Genomic DNA, 11,228 nt, shown 5'->3' with positions numbered 1-11,228 from the left:
GTGACAAAATTTTTTAACATAAGGAAAATTACTGATTAATTTGAATTTGCATAGTACAAACTCATTAAAGTAAAAATTATTTCGTACCAATTTATTATTTTTAGAATTTGAATTCAAAAACCACTCATTTTTTATTGTTTTCCTTTTCTTTTCTTTCACCTTGGTTGAGAGAGAAAAGAACTAGAAACCATTATTAAAGAGAAACACACTTTGATAGTTTCATTCTATTTACACACTATAAATAAATAAATGAATTCTGCTAAATACCAGTTTCCTCTCAATCCCCGCGTTAATTACTTAAACTACTCTCAACCGTTCGCAGTTGCTCCTGGCTTCTCCTCTCTCACACTCATTTACTCACAGAAGTAGTACTAGCTTTCAACAGAGAAGGAGAAGGAGATAACAGGAAAAAAACAAGACAAAAAAAAAAACCCAAAAATGGGGTCTCTTCCACCTCCATATTTGGACTTCTCTCATCATTCCTCAAAGCAAGATTCATCAATAGACCCAACCAAACTTCTCGATCTCTTCAAAGCCCAACAAAATTATCTCAATCACTTCTTTCAAAATCTTGATCTTACCCAAACTTTAACTTTCACCCAAACACTCGTTAATGCCAAAGGTACAATCTTTTTTACCGGTGTGGGAAAATCTGGATTTGTCGCCCAAAAAATCTCACAGACTCTTGTTTCTCTTGGTATCAAATCTGGGTTTTTATCCCCTGTGGATGCGCTCCATGGAGACATTGGCATTTTAGATCCTCAAGATATTTTGGTTATGTTTAGCAAGAGTGGGAATACAGAAGAATTGTTAAAGCTTGTGCCTTGTGCAAAGGCTAAAAGGGTCTTTTTAATCTCGGTTACTTCTGTAAAGCCTAATTGTTTGATGGGGTTGTGTGATCTGAATGTGCATTTGCCTTTGGAGAGAGAATTATGCCCTTTTGATTTGGCACCTGTGACCTCTACAGCTATACAAATGGTATTTGGTGATACAGTGGCGATTGCTTTAATGGGGGCAAGGAATTTGAGCAAAGAAGAGTATGCTGCGAATCATCCTGCTGGTAGGATCGGGAAAAGCTTGATCTTTAAGGTAAGGAATAGTAATAATATCTTGTCATAATTCATTAATTTTGATGTACCTTTGTGAAATGTGATTACTTTGTGGTGTATTTATTGTGGATTTTATGTAAGATCTTGGAAATATTCCCTAAATTGCGCTATTTAAGACTTGAGTTTGAGCATGGAAAATGTTGGAGCTTGTCTCACCACCCTCTCACCACTCTATTTATGTATTCTTTCTGTTTTGGCCATGGAAAAATGAGGGGGAAATAAGGATCATCTTGGTTTTATTGTGCCTTTAACGCGTAGGATCTGCTTAATTTGGTTTTGGAAGTCCAAATCTTGGGTGTTAAAAGGTTATTTAGGTGTTAATGCTTGTGTTTTATTGCATTACGGTAGGCAGTTGTAGTCGGTTGCAATTGATGTAAAGGGTGAATTTTGAGGGCTACTTGCATTCTGGTGTCTTCTTTGGATTTTTACCCTCTCAAAGAAAGTTTATTTCCCAGCAATCCTTTTAAAGCTGCATAATTGATTTTCTCACCTTCACGCAAAATTTTGGATATGCAATGATACTATTGATTGGCTAGCTGTGTTAGCTTCCAGCCGTCTGTTAAGAATTGCATAAAATTTTCATGTGTGCATCTGGTTGATTTGAGCCAAAATGGTATCTTGACGAGTAAATTAAAAGTTTACTCGTCAAGATACTCCTGAGCTTGCCATCTCTCAGGTGTTTGTAGAGAAATATCTGAATAGTTAAAAAATTGGTGACTGATGGATAACTTTGTAGGTGAGAGATGTGATGAAGAAGAAAGAAGAACTTCCAATTTGCAAGGAAGGAGATCTTATTATGGATCAACTAGTAGAGCTGACAAGCAAAGGATGCGGTTGCCTCCTTGTTATTGATGAGGAGTTTCATCTGCTAGGCACATTCACTGATGGTGATTTACGTCGGACATTGAAAGCCAGCGGGGAAGGAATCTTTAAGCTTACAGTAGGAGAAATGTGTAACAGGTAATTTCTTACTTTTACCTCTGTAGCATATTTTTACCATCATTATATCAGTTCCACTGAAAGACCTAATCCATGGGAAAAAGAACAAGCAGGAAAAAAGGCAGAAAGGAAGAAAGATATATTGAATAATTAAAGAAAAATTCCTCGACAAGCACATTTTGCTGTGGTAGAATGTGGTTGGACATAGATTAAAGATTTTCTCGTTATCTAGAAATAGATCTAACTTTTTTTTTTTAATCTATAGTGCAGTACTTAATTTTCTTTGGTCGTCAAACTTAGGATCTTGGTATTATCTTTCCCTTTCCAAAATCTCAGTGGCATATTGTTCTAATGAGAACATATGTCTTTTTGCATAAAATCTGCTATAGCATTAGATGAGGGCAGGATGGTTAAAAATGATGCCGATTGATGGGCCAATCTTTGTGCTGCAGTTGAAAGGAAGTAAATGATAAATCACATTTTGGCTTTGTAAAGTACTGTTGTAAACATTACATAAGTCATCACTCCTGGGATGTTATTCAAGTTTTCTTCCAATAGGAGTTTGAATTTTGGCATATTTACCTTCTTCTTAATCGAAGTATCACAGTGTCCTCCCCCCCCCCCCCCCGGCGGTTGGTTCTAATAGTTGTAGCAGTAATGATATTATTAGTTCTTCCTTGATCATTTTAACCTTTGATGATACAGTCTCTCGAGAAGGAATTTGGATTATTATGGAGGTCACTATATGTGTCCTCTCATTATAAGAATTTTTTTCAGCAATCATAGTTTTCATCGAGAAATCATATTCGTATGTTATTGATTCAGTTTCGTTCCTTTTCTCACCATCAGAGTATGCTAAGCATAAATAACTTTGATATGGGACCATATTGGGAAAGCATGATGGTAATGTTTACGTGCTCAAGTGATAAACATAGTATTTGATAGAGAAATTGAAGAATATTCTATGGACAGTTCTTCCAGAGGTTATCAAGAAAGTTTGTCGGTTTATTGAATTCTATGTCTAATTTTAGTTACATTTTGAAGTTTCCTTATCTACGAGAGAATAAGAGATTTATACGTGTGAGGGAACAAAAAGTTACGAACAGTTATATTCTTGTGAGATTAAGGCATTTCTATAAATTTATTTGGTGTTTCAGGAAACCAAGGACAATTGATCCTGATGCTATGGCAGTTGATGCGATGCAGAAGATGGAGTCTCCGCCATCTCCAGTCCAATTCTTGCCAGTTATTGATCAGGATAATGTTTTGATTGGTATTGTTACATTACATGGACTGGTCTCAGCAGGCTTGTGAAGTTCTTGCCATTATTATCCACACTCTTTCCATCATTAGTTGTGTCATTAATTCTTCTTGTATATTGTTGGGTTTCTTGCCCTTATTCTTAAGCAGATATTCTTTACTCCTGTAACAATGATGAATATTATAGTCGTGTTATTAGACTTATAGATTGGGCTTAGAGTTAGACCTCTGTATCCCCTCTTCTGGCCCTCCATTCTCCTACTGTTATATATGAGCTACGATTTTCTCTCATTGGTTCCAAACCGCCGTATTGCATCTTTAATTCCTTTTGCTAATTTTGTTTTTCTTTTTGGTATCACGTGTTACTTACTGATAGGCTAATAGCTGATTCTTCTTTTTTTTTTAAAAAAAAAAACCTTTCTATTTTGTTTGCTTTCTTTTTCTTTTTCTTTTCCTTGTCCCTTTCTATCTAGGATTGTCTTTCACAATAACGTAGTAAAAATTGCACGGGCGCCCTATTTGGTCGCCCCCATTTAACCTATACTCATTTTTGTAAAAAGTTTTAACTTATACCCACTTTTTAAACAAATTCAGCCCCCCTTCTCTTCCTCCTCCACGCAAGAGATGCATTGTGCAGTTCGCCAGTAGATTAATTCTTTATTTTGAGATATCTATTTGTAATTTGATGTTCAGTTAATTAGGTTGGAGAATTCTTCCATGGCTTTGTTCCTCAACAACTGCAATAAAGAATCTTCCGGTGGAGATAGGAAAGAGAGGTGATGAGCTTGTACTGTGGAGCTCAGGAAAATGGGATAATGATGCTGAAGTTTCGTTGGCAGTGGAAATGGGACTCCTATGAGGCATAGCGATGGGATTATCTTGAGGCAAATTATCATTCTTAAAATACTCTAAGAAGGCTGAAGTTCGTCAATTACAAACAAAAACTTCAGCTTTAGAGCTGAAGTTCGACAGTTACAAATAAAAATTTCAGCTCTAGAGCTGAAGTTCGACAGTTGCAAAATAAAAACTTCAGTTTTAGAGCTGAAGTTCGACAGTTACAAACAAAAACTTCAGCTCTAGAGCTGAAGTTCGACAGTTACAAAATAAAAACTTCAACTCTAGAGTTGAAGTTCGCCAGTTACAAATAAAAACTTCAGCTCTAGAGCTGAAGTTCGACAGTTACAAAATAAAAACTTTAGCTCTGGAGCTGAAGTTCGCCAGTTACAAACAAAAACTTCAGCTCTGGAGCTGAAGTTCGCCAGTTACACAAAACAAAAACTTCAGCTCCAGAGCGTTCGACAGTTACAAAACAAAAACTTCAGCTCTAGAACTGAAGTTCGTCAGTTACAAACGAAAACTTGAAGTTCGACAGTTACAAAACAAAAACTTCAGCTTTGGAGCTGAAGTTCGCCAGTTACAAACAAAAACTTCAGCTCTAGAGTTGAAGTTCGACAGTTACACAAAACAAAAACTTCAGCTCCAGAGCGTTTGCCAGTTACAAAACAAAAACTTCAGCTCTAGAGCTGAAGTTCCTCAGTTACAAAAACAAAAACTTCGCCAATTACAAAACCAAAACTTCAGCTCTAGAGCCAGAGGCGGATCCAGGATTTAAGGGTTACCGGTGCCGACCTAATCGATTTGATCAACTCGAGCGTCGGTTCGGGTTATACATCCTTTTTATTTATATAGACAAATAGATCAAACGAAAGAAAATATAATAACTATAACTAATTGACGCAAAGCATAAAACTTCCAACAATATTTTTAATATCATACACAATCTATTTACAATTGTCCTCTACGAGCTTTCATATTTTGAAAACGATCAATAATGACATCATTACTTATATTTGTAAATACATCACGCTCTATGTAACAAACTAAACAATCATTTAAATATTGATCACCCATGTTGTTCCGCTCTTCATTCTTTATCTGCTTCATGGATGAGAATGCTCTCTCCACAGTTGCGGTAGCAACAGGTAAAATTAAAGTTAACTTCACAAGTAGATAAACATACAAATAAGTCTCCACAAGATTTGTCTCAACCAATGCTTTTGCCAAATCGCTAATTCCTTGCAAGTTGGAGAACTTGGGATGGCCAGCTCGCATATGAATTATGAAAGTATCTAGTTGATAACTCAAGTCTCGAATCTGTACTTCATCAAACTCATTTGGGTAACATTTTGCTAAAGCCATTATTCTACCTTTATCAAAATTAGCAAAAGAATTGATTGGATTCAAGCTAGCCATCCCAAGAAGCAATTCGCTACTCACTACACCAAAACGGTCATTAAGCTCTTGAAGTTGCACACCAATTACAGCATAAAAGATATCAACACGCAAGTGGTGTGAATAACAAATACCAGAAGACTTGCGCTTCGAATTTCCAGGAAAATAGGATTCATCCATCTTGGGAATTATAATATCATGCATATGACAAAATGAGGAAACATCATCTAGCAAAGATTCCCATCCAGTTTCCCTCATATCTTGCAATCTTTTCTTTGTAATCTTAAGAAACTCCATGGCATTAACAATATCTTGATCTCTCTTTTATAGGATCTTGTTCAACTCATTTGACATTGCCAAAACTTTCAACATCAAGTGAAGCATAAAAACAAATTTAAATGTTATTATCTCACTCAAAAGATATTTTGCTTGATTTCTCTCATTTGAGGTAGAACCTTCATGTTCAATCACTTCAAGCACACGAATAATAGATGAGAAAATAACAATAAAGTTATCTAATGTTTTGAAATGTGATCCCCAACGAGTATCACCTGGTCTTTGAAGCTCGCGTTCTTGATTTAGTCCTTGCCCGGTATGAATTTCACCAGACTCAAGTAATTGCTCCAGTTTTTCAGCTTGAAGATGGCGAAGCAAATCTCTGCGCTTAAAAGATACTCCAATGACATTCAACACATTAGTAACATGAAAGAAGAAGTCTTCGACATCCAAATGCTTTTTAGACATAGCTACAAGTGTTAATTGCAATTGATGAGCAAAGCAATGAATGTAATATGCCGATGAGCTGTCTTTCATAATCAAAGTCTTAAGACCACTTATCTCTCCCCTCATGTTACTAGCTCCATCATAACCTTGTCCACGTATTTGGGATGGACTTAGTGAGTGGTCCGAAAGCAAAGAGTAGATTGCTTCCTTCAATGAGCATGCCGATGTATCACTAACATGAACAAGACCAACAAATCGCTCTACCACTTCACCATTCTTATCAATATAATGCAAAACAAGAGCCATTTGTTCTTTGTGTGAGATATCTTTGGACTCATCAACTAATATACCAAAGTAGTCTCCATTCAAGTCTCCAATTATAGCCTTTAATGTTTCTTTTGCACAAGCATTGATAATATCCTTTTGGATTATAGGGCAAGTCAAAGTATCATTTTATGGAGCATTTTCTAATATTACTTTTCCCACATCCGGATGCTTGTCCCCATGCCATCGTAAGAATCCTAGAAAAAGGCCTTGATTTGTTGAAGATTCACTTTCGTCATGTCCCCTAAAAGGCAATCCATACAATAATAGAAGTCTTGCCACATCAATTGATGCTTCTAAACGCATTCGATACTCACTTTTTAACTTCTCGGAGTGCTTATAAAAAACAACTTGAATTGATTGATGATGATTTGATAAATCTAGAATCTTCTTGAAACATTTATCATAGACACTATTAACATCACCAACGTGTAAACGCAATCTTTCAAGACCCTTATTCCAAGCCCTAAAACCATTTTTTGTATAAAATTCACCTGCACTTCCATGAATAAATTCATTTTTGAACAAATAACAACATAAGCAAAATGCCGCATCTTTCTTCACACTATACTCCAACCATTTAGAAAATTGACCATTGAACCAACTTGGAACAAATTGACGCATTCTTACTCCTATTAGAGTTTTGGGAAATTGATGCTTGGAAGGTTGACAAGGATCTTGTTGAATGTAATGTTTCCTTACTTCATCTCGTATTCTAGGGTTATAGTCAGAAATAGGTATTCTTTCTCCTAGATCGCCTTTAAGTGACCCCAAATCGAGTTCATTTATAAGATAGGAAAGATTGGCATTCGCTTGGATCAAGGATTGACAACTAGGACTTGGTTGAGAATGGTTCAACCTCGTGACAAATTTATCCATCTCACTTCAGTTCCTATAAAATAGAAGTTCATTCCAGTGAGAAATATAGACCAATTTCTAGTAGGTCATACCGTCAATAAGTTTTGTTATTTTAAATAACTCAACCTTCCCTAATATTTTTATCGTCGTTAAAATAGAGTTAATTGTGAATTTTCCTTGATCAAAATTATTTGGGATGTTCTTTCCACGATACTAAATTCTACAAAAACCATATAAGAGGCATTTGATTTTCAAACACACCCAAAGAAATACATAACAAAAAAATCAAAATAGTGACAATAAAGTTTAGCAAGAACACTAAAATCCAACTAAATACAAAACAAAAACATGAGCAAGAACATATATTTCATGGGGGAAAAATAGCCACATAGGTTTAAGAAATAAACATGAGGAGGTGAGGAAACTTTACAATGGTGGGCGTAGAGCAATGAAGGTGTGAAGCATCTGAGAGATAAAGCAAAATAAATGCTAAAGTCTAATAGAGAAGCAAGAAGCAGAAACAGTGGCATGAAGGTGAAGCAGCGAGAATTGGAGAAAAGGAAAGGGGAATGTGGCGTAAGGGATTTGGGGAGTTGGGGATTTGTTTTACCTTTTGAAAATTGGGATTTGGGAAAGATCCTCAAAAAGGATTTTAACTTTCTATATTAATTATAAGAGAATACTTTTATTATTATTTTATCTTATTTGTTTAATTTATACTTAATTAAATAAACAGAAAAGTCAAACATTTAATATAAAATATAGAAGAGTGTGTTGTGTAGTGTATTTAATCTCCTTAAATTGCAACTGAATGTAAGCCAAAAAAGTATTTGCTCCCACAAGGATTCGAACTCTTGCAACAAAAGGGCAAACCTTTGTCATTGGCACCTTTGTCACTTTTGTTTTATGGGGTGGCACTTTAAATATATATCCTATTTGTTATACATATTTACATATATACATAAAGTTTTCGCCGAAACTTGCGGGTGGCGTACCACCCCGAACCATGTACATAGATCCGCTCCTGTCTAGAGCGTTCGCCAGTTACAGAACAAAAACTTCAGCACACTTGCTACATCAACCCCGCATGCTGAAGTTATGCGAAAAAGTGGGTACGCTTGCAATTTTTTTTGCAAAGCGGGCACAAGTTAAAGCGTGATCCAAAAAACGGGTATAGATGCAAATACCCCAATAACGTACGTCACAAGGAAAAAATTAAAAGCCCTTCAATGTAATCTCTTTCTCTTCGTAACTATTGAGCATCCATTAATCCCTAGCATTTAAAGTTCTGGGTCCTTGAATATGGAACTGAATGAAGATATAGTAATGGATATTATCTCCCGCTTGCCTGTGAAGCTTGCAATTCAATGTAGAGTTCTCAGAAAGAGTTTTAATAGCAAACTTTGTGAACCAAACGTTTCTCAAAGTTATGCTTCCCGATGGTTTCAAGATCAAAATATTTCTAAACAAGTCATCTACTCATCTTCATTATCATTATCATTATCATCATCACGGTACGAATTATCAAACTAGTTCCATAAAGTCTCCGTAAACACTAGCCGATTCGGAAGATCAACGACTTCATCACTTAACGTTTCCGTTTTGGCCCCTTGCATGGGTCTCCTCCTTGAATTTCGGCAATTTAAGATTTTCTGTATTTTCAATCCTATAACAGGGGTGCACCAACTGATACCTTACCCAGAGCCTAGAAACTACTTCAGAATAATTGATGGTGGCGTAGCTAGGGATGACAATGGAGCGGTGCGGGGCGGATTTTGTTTGATGCGGGGCGGGGCGAGTTTACTCATATGCGGGTGCGGGGCGGGCGGGTTAAAACAGTTTTTAAAAATTTTAAAGTGGGGCGGGGCTTTAATGCGGGTTTAAGCAGCTTTGAATTTCATCCTTTATGAAACAAAGCAATAACTTCAACTATAATTTTACATTCTTTTTTACTAGCATGAATGCTATTTTGAATTATAATTAACCAATTTACATAAGTCTCAACAAAATGATATTACGTAAATTTGTCAAATTTTATGTGATACAATTTTCATATGAGGTGGAGCGCGCGAAGATTTTTTCTTTTTAATGTCATGCCCCTAGATTATAATATTATCAATATTTGCGACATGCGTGAAAACTGAATATATAATATAATAGAATCCATGTGTGTAATTTTTTAATTTTTCCTCCATGTGGAGTTTTTTCTTTTCGATTTTGAAATTTTAATTATTTTTGGCAAGAAGATCAGTTCATAGCTTCAGCTAAGCTCTCTACGCAATTTCCCAATTCACTGTCCAGAACAGTCTTCTTTCACTTCTATGTCTTTTTTGTATTCGTCGGTGTGTGGATAAAGAAAGTAAAACATAACTTAACTATAAAAATATGTGTACTGACACCTATACTACATCTAATATGGTATTTCAGTATTGTGTATCCTCCTATATCTAATCTGGCATCACAAAATAAAAATACTCTGTCTTTTTTAAAAAAAAAAAATATTAAGCGGGTCGGGACGGGTTGAAAACTAAAAAAATAACTATGCGGGACAGGGCGGGTTAAAATTTTTGTGGATTTTACCAAACCCGCCCCGTCCCACTGCCAACCCTAGGCGCAGGATTAGTTGTTGATTATCCTACATCAAATCGACATTATAAGGTGGTGACTATTGGGATGCTGAATAGATACAAAGGGTATAAATTTTGTGTATTTTCATCAGAAGAAAGTAGAGTAGTGTGGCATGAATTCCAATTGCGAATCAGGGGCGAATTTGTAGGCAAATTGACGGGGCAGGTGAACCCATGGTCTTTCCATCAAACTAGGTATTTGATGTACAATTTTATTGGAATTAGTCTAGTATTCTCTGCTGGCACCTATGCTTCAAAGAGGCTAAATGATACACTTGATTGAATGATTAGGACTAGGGATCAAATCCCATTTAAAAAAAAAAATTCCTCCTTTTTTAATGGTGCACTCATATTATAAAAATCCTAGATTTGTTGCGAATGGACGTTTATGATAACTATTTAGTCGGTCCACAGCCTGTTTACGTGCACGATTGCTTGCACTGGGTTAGAAGCGACGCTAATATCCTTGCTTTTGATACAAAGAGTAGTAGTACTGGACAGGCTAGAATTTTTAACGGTCCTGATGAGATCATCAAATACTTATCTGATGCATGGTTCGGGTTGGCGCAAGGTGCACTTACCCTAGTTTGTGTCTTAAGATTTACAGTAGTAATTTTTGGTTATGATTATGTAAGCCACAATTGGAAAGTTTCATACACTTTGGCCAACTTGATCATGGTTTTCCAATATGGTTTGACGGCAAAAAGTTGCTTTTCCTGGTTAGACGTCCGGTTGTGCCGCCGCATGTATATGGCTATCTATACGAGTATGATTCAGAGAGAAAGACGTATGAAAAAGTAGATGCACTACTTTTGGATTTGAATACTACTATCATCTTGCGACACTTTTTTTCCTTTGAACCAACATGAGCCAATGTCCCAAAGATAGTGCTTCCCCCTTACACGGTCAACTCTAAACATTTCCCAGCCATTACTACAATATTAAATGAGTTTAGATATCTTATTGCTAATTATAAACCTAGAGTTGAGCGTGTTCCAGGAAGAGCTGTAAACAAATTTCCCTGCATAAACTGGAAAATAAAATCGTTATATATAAATTGTCACACAAGGTAGGGGTAAGATCTATGTACACATTATCCTCCTCAAACCTCACAGTGTAGGATAATATTGGGTATACTATTGTGTATAAATTGTCA

At 36.0% G+C, this 11,228-nt stretch overlaps 3 protein-coding genes across 3 annotated transcripts; 1 reads left to right on the top strand and 2 right to left on the bottom strand.

Annotated features, from left to right (window-relative positions):
• Positions 1-221: 221 nt before the first annotated feature.
• On the top strand, positions 222-3,599 carry LOC107813921 (putative arabinose 5-phosphate isomerase). Its single transcript, XM_016639245.2, has 3 exons — positions 222-1,089; positions 1,846-2,069; positions 3,206-3,599. Exons 1-3 carry the CDS (start codon positions 439-441, stop codon positions 3,360-3,362), a joined length of 1,032 nt encoding a protein of 343 aa, XP_016494731.1. The 5' UTR covers positions 222-438; the 3' UTR covers positions 3,363-3,599.
• Positions 3,600-5,093: 1,494 nt separating this feature from the next.
• Positions 5,094-5,837, bottom strand: LOC142182139 (uncharacterized). Its single transcript, XM_075256117.1, has one exon. It carries the CDS (start codon positions 5,835-5,837, stop codon positions 5,094-5,096), a length of 744 nt encoding a protein of 247 aa, XP_075112218.1.
• Positions 5,838-5,864: 27 nt separating this feature from the next.
• Positions 5,865-7,466, bottom strand: LOC107813913 (uncharacterized). Its single transcript, XM_016639233.2, has 2 exons — positions 6,741-7,466; positions 5,865-6,683 (listed from the first exon to the last, which is right to left on the bottom strand). The coding sequence occupies exons 1-2, from the start codon at positions 7,464-7,466 to the stop codon at positions 5,865-5,867; spliced, it is 1,545 nt and encodes a 514-aa protein (XP_016494719.2).
• Positions 7,467-11,228: the final 3,762 nt, after the last annotated feature.

The sequence above is a fragment of the Nicotiana tabacum genome, chromosome 6 (assembly GCF_000715075.1).
Source record: "Nicotiana tabacum cultivar K326 chromosome 6, ASM71507v2, whole genome shotgun sequence".
Classification (NCBI taxonomy): domain Eukaryota; kingdom Viridiplantae; phylum Streptophyta; class Magnoliopsida; order Solanales; family Solanaceae; genus Nicotiana; species Nicotiana tabacum.
Note: the sequence above shows the minus strand (reverse complement) of the source record. Positions and strands in the feature narration are given on the sequence as shown.

Bases quoted from the DNA above. Each gene is read 5' to 3' on its own strand.
- LOC107813913 (XM_016639233.2), bottom strand. From the start codon at position 7,466: ATGGATAAATTTGTCACGAGGTTGAACCATTCTCAACCAAGTCCTAGT. The intron at 6,684-6,740 runs GTAATATTAGAA...ATAATCCAAAAG, and splicing joins AGCATCCGGATGTGGGAAAA to GATATTATCAATGCTTGTGC.
- LOC142182139 (XM_075256117.1), bottom strand. From the start codon at position 5,837: ATGGAGTTTCTTAAGATTACAAAGAAAAGATTGCAAGATATGAGGGAA.
- LOC107813921 (XM_016639245.2), top strand. From the start codon at position 439: ATGGGGTCTCTTCCACCTCCATATTTGGACTTCTCTCATCATTCCTCA. The intron at 1,090-1,845 runs GTAAGGAATAGT...ATAACTTTGTAG, and splicing joins GGAAAAGCTTGATCTTTAAG to GTGAGAGATGTGATGAAGAA. The intron at 2,070-3,205 runs GTAATTTCTTAC...TTGGTGTTTCAG, and splicing joins GTAGGAGAAATGTGTAACAG to GAAACCAAGGACAATTGATC.